Here is a 16,973-nt window from a genome sequence, read left to right as displayed (position 1 = left end):
AAGAACTTTGTTTTGACGCTAACCATGAGGCCAGACAAAGCAGGAGGGAGGCATGTACCGTTAAACCAGCTAATGCAATTACCATTGGAGCACAGGGCGATGCGGAGCTGATTCACCTTGCTGCTGAGTTCTGTGCCAGCAGGACCAGGCTGCAGCAGCCTGCCTGGCCCCACACATCACCCCACCTCCACGCTGCCGACCCCACCGCCGTACAGAAGCGGAACAAGAGCACACACCCAGCTGATTTATACTCGGCACAGCACAGAACTACTGCTAGGTCCCCAGCAGGGCCCTATTCCAGGAGCGAGTGGCCATGTTCCAGCAGCGCCTGAAACCATCCTCCTGGAACTCAGACCTGGTAACGTTTTTTTAGCTGTGTCCATCCAGGCCTTGAGATGTTTCCAGCAACTTAACTGAGCTCCTCATCAGCTTCCACTGCACCATCCAGTGTCTTTTTGTAACACTTTTACAGGATATATAAGTCTCACCATGGGAAAAAACAACTATCTATCTGCCACAGAAGGTTTAGAAAAGCACAGCTGAACTACTATTCTTCCCAGCTCTGCAGGCAAGGAGTAGGGCACTGGGACGTGGCCACACAAACAGCTCTTTATGCAGAGAAGACTCCGGTTTCCAACAGCAATATCTTGTAATATGAGGAATACATTTCGTAAGAGCAATAAAACCCAGCGAGTGTTCAGCAGTTTTGTTCAATAATGTCAGGACATGGGAAGTAATTCTTGTTAAGATTACTCCTACATTTAGTAGGGATTGTGGGATGTAGCTGTACAGAAAAAAAGATACTGTCACTTTTACAGCTACCTGGTTAAAAAAACCACACAATGCATTTCCAGAAAACAGTACTGAAATCTTAAGGGAGAAAACTATCAATCACACAAAAGTTCTTTGAAATTGAAATCATGCCTGAAGTGAATTTAGAAATCTGAATTCTCTGTGAATTAGCCATGTCAATGTACAAAGCACATTCAATAGGTAAGTAAAGGATGAAACTCCTCAACTAGTGTTCGGCATCCTGTACCAGTTGTGCTCCTGGACAGGCAACAGAACAACGAGCAGCACAACGTGTAATCTGGATCACTGACAGCAGAAAGGTTAAGGCACATGAAAGCCCAATCCATTTGTCCTTGCAACACTTCAAAATCCTCTCATTTTTAATGGCTTACCTTATTTTCCACCGGGTCAGAGTCCAGTGCTAAGACTATTCCCATCTGCCAGTCAAGTAAACTTACATAATCTGTTCCATCAAAACTGATCTGGCGGATATCTTGGCCATTTGCAAATAACAAAAATGGCTTAGGACCTGTTGATGAAAATTTGCACATGTTAATTCCACTAAGTTCAAAGTGATCTCTAGCTTGCATCGCTACCTAGCTAACATTGCAAGTAACAGTAGAAGACAAAACGAGGAACAGAAGCGCAAAGAAATGAAAGCCCTTGTCCTACATTCCACTTGCCTCAGAAATGAAAGATAAACGTGAATATAGGTTTTCAGCATCAGGGCCTTGCCCAAGATCAGCCTCAAAATTTATGATAAAGGCAGTCACCAGCCCCGCTGCATTTCACACTGAGTGACTTAGCCTCAAGACAATCTTCCCTCTGCATTTCACATCATCGCCATAAATGTCAGAACACTTGATGTGCACATGAAAAGCCTTTCACAGTAAAAGAAAAATGCTGTCTTCCAAAAAATAAAGCTTTTCCCTTATTCCTGAAACAAATCACAAACTTCTCTTTCCTCCTCTCTCTGATGCATTGGCTTATACCTTGCTGCTCACCAGGGTCTGCCCTTTTCTCAGAAGAAACAGAAGGATCTGGAATCCAAACATCCCATCAAATACCTGGGCTTCCTGGGGCCAGTAGGGGAGAAATATGCTTGTAGGAAAGGTCCTTCAACAGACTATTCCCTGCCCTGTTCTCCAAATGTAGACACCTCAACCCCAATTCTGTAACACTTAGCAGAAACTACACCCACATTTATATGAAGGCACAAAAACCTGAACACTGCAGACAGACCTCCGCAGTACAGGAGCCCAGAGTGAAATGCAGAAGTTGGATAATAGATTGAATCTTCTTGTGAGGGAGACTGAACCATATACTGGTGCTTGTTTTACAAAGTAACCTAAAACCAGTGCAAAAATGGATCCCAGTTATGCAATCGACTTTAAAGGACTCTAAAATGTTTTTGCTTTCATTGGCAGAAATATGGAGGCATACCAAGATACTGACCTATAGCCATGCAGTGCTTTCTGTCTCGCTGAAGCTTATATCCAGGAAAACAAGCACACTCCCAGGAGGACGGGCTTAAAGAAGAACAGATCTGACTACAGCCACCATTATCTGGAGATGTACAACCTTAAACAGAGCATTTGAAAAATTTAACTTTGCCATTCTAAGAAAAAAATACAACAAGATCAGAGGTATAAGCAAGAGAACGATTCACTCTGCTTAGGATTTCTACAGTGCAAAGCATCTCAGTGACTGATAGATTTACTGAAAGGCCTCCTGCTGAAAGCAGAAGTCTAGTGAAGCGAACGCAAATTAGTAGTAACTTCTTCCAGAGTTTTTCCTGAAAATTCAGAACAAAAGATGGCGGCAGGGGGTGGGGGGCGGAAATATATGAAGAGGGCTTCCATGTGTTCGTTATTTCAGAGAACTCTTTCTCCCATGCAAACCTCATCCCATCTACAATAGAGTAACAAATTTTATCAGACTTTGCACTCCATGCAAAGAAACAGCAAATTAATGCCATTCTCTCCCCAGAAGTTAATTAGGCTAGGATGGTGAATTGGTACTTTCTAATACAACAAACCAAGATTTCATACTATTCTTTCTTCTTGGGGCTGTACAATGGTTGTAGCCTCAATGCCAACCTGAGCTTACTCAGTGGAGTAGCAAAACAGCAACACTGACTGAACCTATGTATACAGTACAGTCCACAGTACGTAAGGGATGTAAAAGGGATGTAAAAGGGGAAGGGGATTTTTTCAAGGTATAAGGCTGGCATTAATGGAGCTATCTTGACCCCTAAGACTGAAAAGATACAGTTGAAAAGTTACAGTCCCCTGAATTTTGAAAATTACTGGAATGAGGAATGACAGATTAGTGGGTGTAACAGCTTCAAATATTCTGACTGCAAATAATTCTATTTGTGGGTAATTAGATGAAATTGCTGTAAGTTAGAGTGACTATGAACCTGGGTTGCACGATGTCAATGAAGTCATCTCCAGATTTCACCCAAGCCCTAATTTTGTACCTATATTTCCCCTCAAATAGAAATTTTAGATGTCTCCTGCAACGAGCATCTGGGAGATGCCTTGACCTGTGCTGACAACAAAAGAATTTGACCTGCAAACATTGGATGTTGCAGCTAAGAAACATCTATTAAAAAATGAAGATGAATTGCTCATCTCAGCACTCAATGCGTTTGACATTCCATTGCCTCCTATCTTGTACAATCATTTACAGCTGTGCAAAATGAGTGTAAAATGCCATCATTCACTTCTGGCTCTCAGTGCCAAGAACAAAGACAGTTTGGCAGTCAGTATAGCTAGAAAAAATGTTACTTACCCGTGCATGTTTTGCCATCCACTTTGAGTACAGATCCTTCAGGACAAAAGCAAACAGGCCCTTTAGATGTTTGAAGGCAACCATGGCTACATTTGGTGCCGTTACTTGTACAGGAAATTAGCTCTACAGTAATTTAAAGAGGAAAAAAATATCTTAAATGATGATACAAATTTTTACTAAGCCCCCCAAAAGAGATGTTAACACTTTCTTCAATAGCAAAAGAAAAAATAAAAAGAAATTAAAAATAAAAAATTAAAAGTGTGATGTTGAGAGTACAACACTTCTGTGGTCTTTCTGGGGTTTGTTTGGGTTTGTTCTGGCCTTTTCCAAAATTTGTTTTCCCACTCTCTCCTAATTATAGCAAAGGATAAACCAAAATTGCTGGGTCCTGAAGCCGTTATACTGATCAACTTTAAATTTTCCAAAATTGTATGAAGACGTGTTATCAAAAGAGAAATAATTCAGAAAACTTTCTTTTTTTCATTTCATTAAAAATAGATCAGGTTTTGAAAATTACAAGGAAGTTATACTGAAAGAATAAGTATTAAACACAAAAAGAATGAGGAAAAACTACTTTCCTACTACTCCAAGGATAACAGAGCTAGAATCAATGAAAACAGGAGATGAACCTTCCAGAAATAAAGCTATGTTCCTTAGTGGCAATTTTTGTAGCTGTAGGGGCAAAAACCATCTGAGGACCTGGCAATAGCTTTCCTTTATTTCCATTACAATTGCTGGAGTGCCAACATTTTTTTTTGAGTATTTCTTTAATGCAATTTCACAGGATATCATAGGATGGTATATCCTCCTTCCACCTTCTGGATTGCAGTGCTGCATCTCTTTATGCCAATTCTAGTGCCGTATGGCAACACCCACTGGAAGACTGGAACTAATCCAAGTTTCCCACAGCCGCTTCTTTGAATCAGCTGCATACGCTGGCTTAAATTGTGCATAGCTGTTGCAAATACTCTCCAGGGCAACTGTGCTCTGGACTGGATTGTTCTAACCCCTTAAGAACAGAGAAGAGGGTCAAGAAACTGATCTTGTGTTTCTTTCTGACTAGAGCTTGTGGCTTTAGATGAACTTCATATAGGACTTGGAGGACAAAGCATGTGGACTTCTCACCTTGCATCTGTCTCTCTCTCTCTCTCTCTCTCAAGTTGTGTAGATGGTGACATATCTGCCTTGTGCTGCAGTAGTTAAGGAGTTATACTGTCCATGCTGCATCCCTAGCCTGTATTAGAAAAACATTATTTTCTATCTAATTTGAGCCACTCAAAATGTAGGCATATAGTTCAAGCTAGTCATCCAGAGCAGGACTGAGTTGCACAGTGTCCTTTTGCACACAAAAGGATATCCCACCTCCCAATAGCCTCTGGCTGCAGGACTCCCACAGGTCTTCTGTCACATCTGGCTGCCTTCTGCAGCTGTCACACACCCCCTGAACCCCTATGTTTGGGTCACTGAACTCTGCTCCTGGCTCCCTTTTAACAGAGAGGGAGAAGTGACTCTTGGAGGTCTAAAATAGATAGACTGACTGCTACAATCTGTTAGACTGCTAGAGTCTGTTAGACTCTGTTACTCTCTAGAGGTGATATTTAATACATCCTAGTCCTGATCATGCCACGATCCAGACTGAACTCATTGGTGTGCACTGGGACTTCTACTTGGGGCATATACCAATGTTTTATTTCCATGGAAACAAGGTAGAAGGACCCTTTGCTTATGCCTAAATTTCACTTCATTATGAAATAGAAAAGTGATGATGGGGACTATCCAAAGACCTCAAAACTTGGATGCATTTCACATTTTTATGTTCTAGACTTACTTTAGAAAGGCTTAATTCATTTGTAGACTGAATATACACAATGCTGCATAAAGGGAGAACAAAAATCTTCACCTCTGACTCTTGCTATGACTAAAATATGGTCCCTGAATCTTACTGACAGACTCTGTTTTTTCCCTCCACTTGTCTGTGTTCTCCGTGTTTAGTTTATTTACACTTATTCAGCTTCACAGAGCTTCCTGGTTTACATACCTGCGTTATATAAGTAAGTTCTCTCAGGTATACTTCGTATACACAATTTAACTGATAAAAGAAAAAAAAAAAACACAAGTGCAGCTGTCCCCCAGAATAAACAACTTTATGGGTGTGTCTTATTCATTGCAAACAGATACACATGCATTTAATTTCATGCATATTAGCAATGGTTTCAACCCTGAACTGAAGAAAAAAGGATGATGCTGTAAGCTGCTCATTCAGAGACTGCAAATTGTTACGCAGGTTAGAACAGAGTGAGTCAAATTCAGAGACCACATTTAAAAAGATATAACTGCTTATTCACTTGGAATGTGCCACAGAGCCTAATCTGAGCAAAGAGGTCTCTAGAGACCTGACTCTTTTTTTTTTTTCCTGAAGAAGCTCACATTTGATTACTCACGTGTAACTTACACTTCCTTAAACAAGACACCTGAATTTTCTTCACTCAGTTTAAGCTGATCCTACTTACACGATAAGGGATTGGAAGTGAGCAATGCAACGCACAAAACCTATGGCAGTTCCAGTGTTCAACGAGGACTCTCTCCGATATCATACTGGAGGCGTTTATATATTACTGCTACTTACCATGACATGTTTTCCTATCAGGCAGCAGAACAAAACCTCTCGGGCAGGTGCAGTAATAGGAACCAGGGATGTTCACGCAGCCCAAAGTACAGCCATGATTCCAGAAGCCACATTCGTTGATATCTGCCAAAAGAAGCACTTGCTGTGTCAGAATAACATCATCAACCAGTGTCAGAGAATTAGATAAATGAAACAAACTAACCGGCTTCAAGAAGTACCTCTTTTTCCCATTTATTTTACAGAAGTATGTTGGTCCTAAGAAATGACAAAAAAGTTTGCAGACCTTATTCAAATAAGCTTTAAAAGCCTTCTAGAAAAACCTACTCAGGCTGCATGTGTCCACCATAGATACCTAGAGGACTTTCAAAAGTATGCCATCCCATACAGAATCCAGTGCCAGCTAAATCTTGTGTGCACCCAAAAAATTTACATTAGACACTTTCTTCAGACAAAAATTCTTTTAAAAAATTTGTCTCCAACATGACTTAAGTAAAATTCTCAAAACACAGAAGTGGTTTAGAAGTTTAAATTCAGAAAGTAATCCTGGTGAATTTCCTGGGAACTGTGTGGCTGCTGCTCAGGCAGGTCTGTAAATCCTGTAAGCTAGGAATTTTGATGCCTTTGTGTCTTTTCAGATCTGGTTGTGTAGTGAAAAAGATGCTTCTAAAAGTGATATGTTAACTATTATTAATAGTAATGTTAGATTTTTATTAAAACATTTAGAAGCACGTTAAGAATTTGTGTCTTTTTTGAAAGTGGGACTTAAGACTGCCATCTTGTTGCAGGATTTTTCAATGTCTCACCTTCGGCGATGTATCTGGTTTACATTTTATTTAAAAATTAAATAAGCACCCATAAGCATGTCTACTTATCTGAAGCTCCTTTAACCACTCAGGCTAAGACCAAAATTTCTTGCAAGAATAGCATCTGTGACATTTTCACAGGTCTCCTTTTAGACTATTTCAGAACCTGAAAGAACACAAAACTGAAATGGCACAATTGGAATTTTTAAGACCTCGGAGTGTTTTTTCTTACTCAAGATATGAGTAAAGGAAGAGAACAGAAGAATTTTTTCATCTGATGGAATAAAGCTGATAGGAGATTCACATATTACCTTCACAAAACTGTTTATTTCCACTTAAAATAAAGCCACTAGAACATTTACACTGATGAGTCCTTGAGTCTGGCCTGCAGATTCTCCTTCTGCACTTTTCTTTGTTCAAATCACAGGTTCCTTTTTCTGGAACAACAAATATACTGTAAATGTAATGGAGTTGATATCATATCAACCTTCAAGGAGAAACTATTTTGAGTAAAGGTGCTCAGTGATGTGTCTTCTTCTCAACAGCTACTTGCTCAACCAGAGGAACTTCTTGTTAATAAAAAAGAACTTCTATTATTTTCTATTGGTAAAATCAAGCCAAAAAGTCACTATAAAAATGAAAGTATTCAGAAGACTAAGAGCAGGTCTGTGCAAACGATCATTTCTAGCTCCATGTCAGCACAAGCAGATCTAGAGAGAGCCTGAAGTAGGGGATGGTTTGGTTTGGGTGCATGCCTACAGTGACTATGAAAGGGAAAACCCTGTGTAGCAGGCTTCATATGCTGCTGGTTCTGCACAGTATTATATGTTACCAGGCTCTGCAAAACAGAAAGAAGAGAGCGACAGGGAGAGAGTATACACACAAAAAGAGAGAGAAGAAGGATTAAAAAAGAAAGAGAGTGTACGAAGACTGCAATTATTAGCACAAGCAGTGCTCAAGCCTCACATTATTTAACAAAAAGAACACCTAGACAGATCATAATAACCATACATTTCATTTAGAAAAAAAGTATTAGCACAGTCTAGAGAATCTTTGTACTGGAGTAGATCCTGGTTTCTGCCTATGAGAAATACATGTATTTTAAACCTTGAACTCAGATTTAAAACAATGTTTCTAATGTCCAACAAGATATGCTCAAAGTTTCTTCAAAGGAAGAAGAAAAAAAGTACCCAACAGATGCCCAGAAGCATTCCCACTCCTCCTGCTTCACAGAAAAAGGCAAAGATGTATTCAAGTATCTTTTCACGGGAAGGATTTGCAGAGCCTCATGTCTGTGCTCAGCTATCTTTTAGAGCTGGTGCTTTCACAGATATGCAACACTCATCGTTTTATTTTTGTCTCTCAAATTATTATTTTTGTTTTAATCTTCCTAATCTTCTTCTGGGGTTGCTTGTCCCTTTCCCAAGCTAAGAATAACTGAACTGCTGCTACTGAATATGGGTATGCAGCCACCCACACACAACGCTGTCTTTGCCCAGTGCTATCTGTGTATATAAGAAATCGTGGGCCCATACAGGCAAAGCAATTTGTATGTGAACAATTTTCTTGTGCTATTTCTAATTCACCCTCTAAATTCCAAGAGATGGAAAGCAGCATAATATTTAAGTTCGACATTTAGTCTTCTGCTAGCCACAACAGAGAAAATGCTGGCCATTGAGTAGAATGACAGATCACATCTACAAAAGCTTAAAATAATTTCACAGAATCACAGAATATTAGGGATTGGAAGGGACCTCGAAAGATCATCTAGTCCAATCCCCCTGCCGGAGCAGAATTACCTAGATCATGTCACCCAGGAATGCGTTCAGGCAGGTTTTGAATGTCTCCAGAGAAGGAGACTCCACAACCTCTCTGGGCAGCCTGTTCCAGTGTTCAGTTACCCTCACTGTAAAGAAGTTTTTCCTCATGTTTATGTGGAACCTCTTGTGTTCCAGCTTGCACCCATTGCCGCTTGTCCTGTCAAGGGATGTCACTGAGAAGAGCCTGGCTCCATCCTCATGACACTTGCCCTTTACATATTTATAAACATTAATGAGGTCACCCCTCAGTCTCCTCTTCTCCAAGCTAAAGAGACCCAGCTCCCTCAGCCTCTCCTCATAAGGGAGATGTTCCACTCCCTTAATCATCTTTGTGGCTCTGCGCTGGACTCTCTCTAGCAGTTCCCTGTCCTTCTTGAACTGAGGGGCCCAGAACTGGACACAATATTCCAGATGCAGCCTCACCAGGGCAGAGTAGAGGGGGAGGAGAACCTCTCTTGACCAGACAGACACTTCAGCTTGGCTGAAATCATCAACATTGCACTTGTTTGCATCAAACTGATTAATTCTTCTCTAACAAAAGTTGCATCACTAAATGAAAAATGATGAATGGATGACTAAATTGATATTTTCTCTATGTTATTAAGGATGTTAGCTTTTGAGAGACTTGAATTTTACATAGTTTTAGCTGAGCCTCTCTTTTTGTAGAACTAGTTTTGAATTGGACCCTTTATCTTTGTCCCTACTGCAACTGAATCAGGAACACACAGTAGTGGAGTGTCTAATCTTCAAATACAGAACTCATTAGAATGACAAAAGTGCAAGTATATGCAATCACAAAACAATACAAAACAGAAACAAGACTACCTTCAAGGCTGCATCTTATGCTTATCACTGGTGCTGTTTTTTTGCCCCTTGTTTGTACCACTGCTGGTCTAATGAGACCTCAGACACCCAGGAATTACAGAAGAAATAACAGAAGCAATAATTTTGCCATCTGGGCAATCTCAAGAAAATATTCTTTTTTAACTGAGTAATTATTAGAACTTGATATTGCCAAGTCAATATGTAAAAAAAATCATCACATTTCAAAACTTTAAGTGAATGGTGACTAAATTATGAATCACAAAGTTTTTAAGGTAACCTTTTCTGGAAGAATAACCACTATGAACCATACTTTCTAGTTTGTTTGGATTTGGGGTTTTTTTGTCCCTCCCATCACCTCTCTTACATGGAATTGGGTGTTCACAGATAATAGCCTGATGCTGGTATCTTACACTGGAAAGAAACACGACATAATTCCTCAAAAAAAATATCCTGAGTGTACTGAATCTCATTAATCTGCCAGAGAAGATACTTCCAGAGGCAGTCTTTGAGATTTTAAGGTAATTAAGATATTTTATGAGCCATTAATAAAAGTGTAAAGAACATTCCAGCGGGCATTTATAAATATACATACTGTCATCAAATCTAGGATTAGCTGTCAAAGAGAGCTGAGGTAAATCAGAGGCCATCTTCCAGATACTGCCATAATAAAGTTGTTGTGTGGGGTTATAGCAAACCCATAGCTGAATTAATGCTCTTCTCTGTACTTACTGGCCCTGATCAATCCAGGAGAGTCTTTTGAAAGAGGAAGGCAAGAGAGGACATGAAGAATTTAAGTCATAAATTAAATAATCCAAATTCCAGTAAAAAATCAAATCATGTCAGTTGAGCACTTCTAGTTAGTTCCCTTCTCATCTGAAGGAACTCACTTGCTATCTGCTTTAAAGAAGGCCTGATAATTCACAGCTGACACTACATTGCAACATACACTTTCTTAGCTTGTACAGAGCATCCAATTAGTCTAGGTATGCTTTTATCTCCAGGTTTCTCTGTTGTAAGATCAGCTATAAATCTCATTTGTGCTCCAGGATCATTAGTCCTCCTTTCATCCCAGTTCTTGCACTGGATAAGCCAAGCAACGTACATGCAAAGTCCAAAAGGTTCATCTGGATTCAGCCTGTTAAGCTTCTTTCTACTCCATCATTTCCCAGACATTTTTACAAGAAGGTATTTGGGAAAAAAAGAAAAAAAGGCATACTGCTGACAACACTTACTGTCATACAAAAATTTACTAAATGTTGAAAATATAGAGGCATTTAAAAACACTGGTAGTTTATTTATTAATAAAGGTGGGGAAACCCTCTTTCCTGGGGAAAGAGAAACATTGGAAAGCAGCATGTTTGAGTGGAAGAACTAGAGCTAATCTTCTGAGAGAAGAATAAAAGCTAAGTGCCCATAGTCAATGAAATTATGCTACACACTCTTGGGGAGACGACATATGTAACACAGCCAATAGACCCTGAGGTTCAAGAGACCACTATCATGAACTACCTTTCTTGGTCATTGTTTCTTCCTCTCCATCTTCATGCATATGCAGACATAGAATCATAGAATCATTTGGGTTGGAAAGGACCTTTAAGATCATCAAGTCCAACTGTTAACTCAGCACTGCCAAGTCCACCACTAAACTATATCCCTAAGCACCACATCTACACATCTTTTAAATACCTCCAGGGATGGTGACTCCACCACTTCCCTGGGCAGCCTGTTCCAATGCCTGATAACCCTTTCAGTGAATAAATTTTTCCTGATATCCAATCCAAACCTCCCCTGGTGCAACCTGAGGCCATTTCCTCTTGTCTTATCACTTGTTACTTGGGCGAAGAGACCAACACCCACCTCGCTACAACCTCCTTTCAGGTAGTTGTAGAGAGCAATAAGGTCTCCCCTCAGCCTCCTTTTCTCCAGGCTAAACAACCCCAGTTCCCTCAGCCGCTCCTCATAAGGCTTGTGCTCTAGACCCTTCACCATCTTTGTTGCCCTTCTCTGGACTCACTCCAGCACCTCAATGTCTTTCTTGTAGTGAGGGGTCCAAAACTGGACACAGTATTCAAGGTGCGGCCTCACCAGTGCCGAGTACAGGGGGACGATCCCTCCCCTAGTCCTGCTGGCCACACTATTTCTGATAGAAGCCAGGATGCTGTTGGCCTTCTTGGCCACCTGGGCACACTGCTGACTCATATTCAGCTGGCCATCGATCAACACCCCCAGGTCCTTTTCTGCCAGGCAGCTTTCCAGCTACATGGTGACAGACACCCAAGGAGGCCTCACGAGACCTTCCAAATCTCATTGTAACAACCCTGAGATGCCACTCTCTGCAACACAAATGTATCCTTCCCTAGGTACTCTGTGTGAGAGCACCAAAGGTGTCAGTTGAAAAAGTGCTTCCATTTGCCAGGATGACTGTTTTCCTCGAAGGAAGCACAGAACAGGTATTGTCTCTGAATGGAGGCTCCCTGTGTTTACAAGTATAAGCTTGATTTCCAGGAAAACTTTCTCTTTTGCATCTCAACAGCTCTTTACACTGCAAACAAAGCATTTGAAGGGGAAAGTTCCCTTGAAGATTTTGATTTTCCCACTCAGACCAGGCTTCAGGAAGGAGAGACAGCATGGTACCGTATAAAGCTGTTGGTTGGCATGAAGAAAGATAAAGCCTATATATAGTAGTTATTTAGAAATGGTTCAAGAGAGATATTTACAGTTTAATTTTTGCTCATACAAACAAACATTACTTTCTCCTCATGTCTTTATACCATTTATACCTCTGGGAACCCTTGGCCATCTTTCCTTGGGAGTTCTGCAACCATTGCTCAACACACAAATGCCTCTATGCTGTTTGCTCAGTTGTTCGTATCCAAGCAAAACTGGTGACAAAAGCTATTCCATTAAAGCAAGAATACTCTATGTCTGCTTTCCAGAGATCAGAGAACAAGGCATTATTTCCCTGAGACATGCCCCACTTCCTACTGCCTCAGCAGGAATCCTCAAGAAGGGTGAGCTATCCATAGTCAGCTACCTTCATTTTCTGATCCACAGTGAAAGGCAGTGACATGACCACATCATACTGTAGGCTGCAATTGATATTGATTAAAGAGACACAAAGTTCTTATTTCATAGTTATTATGGCAACTTCAGGTCTGTCTAAAACAGGATGACTCTTCATCCAACCATTTCAGAGCAAAGCTGAAACATCCACAGTATCACTTGTAGGACATACTACGCACTTAAAATCCTTCAGTGCCATAATAATCAGAGGTGTTTAGATGAACATTAGAATAAAACTTCCAGAAGGAAGCAGACATTTGATGAAGATGGAGGACTAAAAAGTTGTACACTTTGTGCATTTAGCAGGAAAGTATAAAAACATCTTTGTGCAACAAAGGGAAGAGAAGGAGAAAATCACATATATCTGCATGTGTATTCAGATTAATGAAATGAGCAGTTCATGCTCAGCACACTTCCAGCCTGATACTCCAGCTGGAGTTACACACACCAACTGGATCTCTGGATCACTGAAGTTAAAGGAAACTTTCTCCTTGACTTCACCGAGGCCTGGAATTTAGCCAAAGAAAGAAAATTATTACTGTGAAAAGTCAGAGGGTATGACATTATTATTCTTACACATACAACTGGATCATGACAGTTTACTTACTTACCAACATCCTGAGAATCTGTTCTCACACCTGGTTGTTTAAATGGATGCACCACTTTTATCTCCAGTGGTGGAAAAAGTGATGGCTTCAGGCTAATTGTGACTACAACTTTTCCAGTATACTTGTTGGCTCTCCATATCATACCAGATTTCAACTCTGAATAGTACAAGTGCTCAGCAAAGAGAGACATAGCAAGCAATTGATGTCTACAAAAAGAGAAGATAACACAGAGTGGCACGTTACCTGATCCCTATATATTTACTCACTCATACATTTTATGAGCATCTAGTTCAGTCAAGTTCACTGTAAATAACCTTTTCTTTGTATTCTTATATATATATTTATATATTATATTATATTATATATATTATATTATATTATATTATATTATATTATATTATATTATATTATATTTATGAGAATCAGATGAGGTGACATTCCCGAATAATCTAGCACCCAGAATCCTGCAGATTTGCAAGAAATAGATGCAAAATGGATAACCTGCATTTCTCACAGGTTATGGGAGCTGTTGTTCAGGACTGACTCAATTGATTTAGAAAGCCTAGGTATCACCCTGTTTCTGGTGAGCCCTGCAACTAAAATAGACACTTGCTTTGTTGAAGGATGTACGACAGATAAGATCCCCCATTTCCCAATTTCCAGTGCCTGCTCTGATGCTTCTGACTGTCCCAGTAAATAAGGTGGAGATGGAGGGGTAGGACTAGGGCGTTCCTAAAATCCATCTTGCTGCTTCTCCTGTCGCAGGAATTTAGTTTCCATTCGCTGGTCAGTTATAACAGCCCGCAGGAACCACAGAAGGGCCCACTTTTAAATAAGAGGGAAAGCAGAAAAAATACTGAAAGAGGGATTTTTGGCCTCCACTTTCCAGTACATATTCCAGGTGGGAAAAGAAGAATCCATATAATCCATGTTCAAAGGGAAAGTGTTGATGCCCTAGTGAACACCAGCCAACTCGAGGAAGAAAGGAAAAAAGGGTAAGGAAAAATCCAATGTGACAGCTGGCAATGTAGGGAGAAACCAGCTTTGTGTTCATCATACACAAATGGTGTGCTGCATATTTAAATCAGCAGGCCCGTGAAACCATGTATTTTTCCCATTTTGCAGCTGGCAGTTCCTATTACACATATGCTGATCCAGCCATACTGACAGAAACTGCAGTGATATAAGATAACCTTTTCCTGAGTACCTCACTGGAAATGTGCCCACCATGGAGCATCAGTATCAATGCAAAGCATGAAGGCCAGATATTAAAGGCACCCAAAGGCACACAGGTCTAACAGCCCCCTCAGCCATGCTTAGCCCCAGCACCAGGGAACAGTGGGGAACAAGTCTGTTGCATAGGACAGCTTTCACCACATCTGCTGATGCTTGCTGTAGAGCTTGAGCACGGGGGGGTTATCTGAGCCTCCCTGCCCGGCAGCTAAGGAGGACAACAGGCTTAGAGGAGGATAGGAAAGACATGATCTCTCTCAGTCTCTTGAGCACAGCTCAGACACCTGAGCTCACCCACTGTGACCTTGGACAAATCATTTAATCTCTTTGCTTTTGGCTTCTCTATCTGCAGAAAAAGGCCACTAATAAACACTCAGAGAGGATTTCTAAGGATTAAGGAGTTACCATTTGCTAAAAGTTTGGAAGATGGAGAGTACTGAGTGGCAGTATTACCCTTACAACTGACTTTTTTCCATTTTCCTGTCAGTAGTTCTAGATTTACAGTTACAGGCCATTTGAACTACACTTTATATTCCTTATTGTGTTATGAACTGACAAAATAAAAGGGGGAAAATGAGGAAGAGAGCTTAACTGCATCCCCATGAAATGAGTGTTTTATTTCTGACAAGTTCGGGAAAACTCACCGGACAGAATTTTTGAGCAAACGAACAGCTCCGCCAGCATAGTTGCATGATCCAATATAGGAAATCTCTTTCCCGTGGTCATGTTGGATCCAGTACAGCCTCATGTCAACCATATCTAGTGAGATGGCCTTTATTTTCTCTGTGGTTCTTAAAACATTTCTCACAACACTTCCACTGAGGGATACTCGGTGTATGCTGGAAACTGTACCATCCGAAGACCAAAATAATAGCCTGCAGGCAAGAGAGGCATGTTTTGGGAAAAAAACACCAAACCCCACATTTGCAAGATCACATCACTGCTACACACACCTTGTTTAGTTGCTCTTGTACACAGAATTTTTCAGTCTTACCACAGTGCCTTCAGAACCAAAACTAACAATAAAGCAAGGGACTTCCTTAATACGTCCTCACCTATTTCAGGAAAGCCCCACCTACACCTCCCCTTAACATAGCTCTATTAAGAATTAAAACAATTTTTGACAACAAAGCGTTGTTTGTTTAACAGAAGCAATGTTACCACTAAAATTTTGTTACAGTTGTTTTTTTACTTTAATAAATATGTTTCTATCAGAGACTGTATGACTGTTCAGGTAGCAATGAGATACTACAAATTTCTTTCATGTAGGTCAAGCAGAAATCAGCCCAGCTTAACCACAAAGAACTACTGTCTGTGTCTCTGCTTTGTTCGGCCGTGTAGTGTAGAGTAGTCTCAAATCTACGGGGAACTCCTGCAAACTTGGGGAAAGGCATGTCTGAGGCAGATATGCATGGCCCTCTGCCTCTGGGAAGGAATCTATCTCCAGAAACTCTAGTTGGACACATCATTTAAGTGCTTCACTTAAAAATACCATTTCTATTATGGTTCTCATTTCTTTCTACCTTCCTGCTGGTTACAGCAACCAGACCATGCTGTTATTAAATTAAGACACAGTCAAAATACAGCTCTAATACTCAAAACAGTTATGCACTGAAGCTACTTATATGTCAAATTATTCATGGATCAGAACCCAGATTTACTGACGTGACTAAGGTTAACAACAGTTCTTCCAAAATAGCAAGTTATTCCTCATTCATGTATTTTTTATTTTTTAATATTTGGGTTTAGATTCTTTGCTGGGGTTTCTTATGCACAAAAATTCCAAGAAGCATCATCATTTTGCCTTGGTTTCACAAAATTGCAGATTTTATATGTACAAAACCATGCAGCATAAAGCCAGGATTACTATGTTTATGTTAATCATTCATTAAAGGCCCCCAAATGGATTAGATATCACTGGCAAGGGACTATAATAAACCAGCAGGAAGAATCAGCCCCTGCCTCACAGCTTTTCCTCACTGTTACATAGTCTACAGTTTTCATAAGTTATTAATGTATAGGTGAAAACATGTTTCCAGAAGGACAGCCCAATTTTATACTGCCATTTAAAACACTTCAATAATATCTGCTTGCATTTCTATAGCACCTGTTATTTAAGAAATGTCACTACTCCTTAAGTTTGGACAAATGCTAGAATTCACTTTTTACAGAGGGAAAACTAAGGAACAAAGATCGTTATAGTCTCTATGCACAATTTTTGCAAATCAGTGTAGGGACAGGATATGATATGAACAAACTGGAAGACAGAAGAAGAATGAAGATTAGAAACTGGATTGAGTAATTGCTAGCCTTTACTGTATTTGCCTTCTATTTTTCTTTAGTCTTAATCCTTATTTTTTGGCATTTCTAAACACCATTAAAAAAATTAAATCAAACTTGCAGCAAT

The 16,973-nt window shown here is 40.1% G+C and overlaps 1 protein-coding gene across 7 annotated transcripts in view; it reads right to left on the bottom strand.

Annotated features, from left to right (window-relative positions):
* EGF (epidermal growth factor) overlaps positions 1–16,973 on the bottom strand; it is a 95,726-nt gene that overhangs the window by 63,009 nt on the left and 15,744 nt on the right. For 6 of the 7 annotated variants that reach the window (XR_011048398.1, XR_011048399.1, XR_011048397.1 and 3 more), the window contains exons 5-11: positions 15,211–15,441; positions 13,337–13,539; positions 7,329–7,454; positions 6,215–6,337; positions 3,589–3,711; positions 2,248–2,373; positions 1,185–1,321 (exon numbers count right to left, since the gene is read on the bottom strand). Coding sequence is in view for 3 of the 7 variants with exons in the window: in XM_068403440.1 (XP_068259541.1) it covers positions 1,185–1,321; positions 2,248–2,373; positions 3,589–3,711; positions 6,215–6,337; positions 7,329–7,454; positions 13,337–13,539; positions 15,211–15,441 (1,069 nt within the window). In the remaining 4 variants the exon portion in view is untranslated. The remainder of the gene's footprint in view (positions 1–1,184; positions 1,322–2,247; positions 2,374–3,588; positions 3,712–6,214; positions 6,338–7,328; positions 7,455–13,336; positions 13,540–15,210; positions 15,442–16,973) is intronic. The other variant, XM_068403439.1, reaches the window with a different exon arrangement.

Source organism: Nyctibius grandis, chromosome 6, assembly GCF_013368605.1.
Source record: "Nyctibius grandis isolate bNycGra1 chromosome 6, bNycGra1.pri, whole genome shotgun sequence".
Classification (NCBI taxonomy): domain Eukaryota; kingdom Metazoa; phylum Chordata; class Aves; order Nyctibiiformes; family Nyctibiidae; genus Nyctibius; species Nyctibius grandis.
This window is presented reverse-complemented; position numbering and strand designations above follow the sequence as displayed.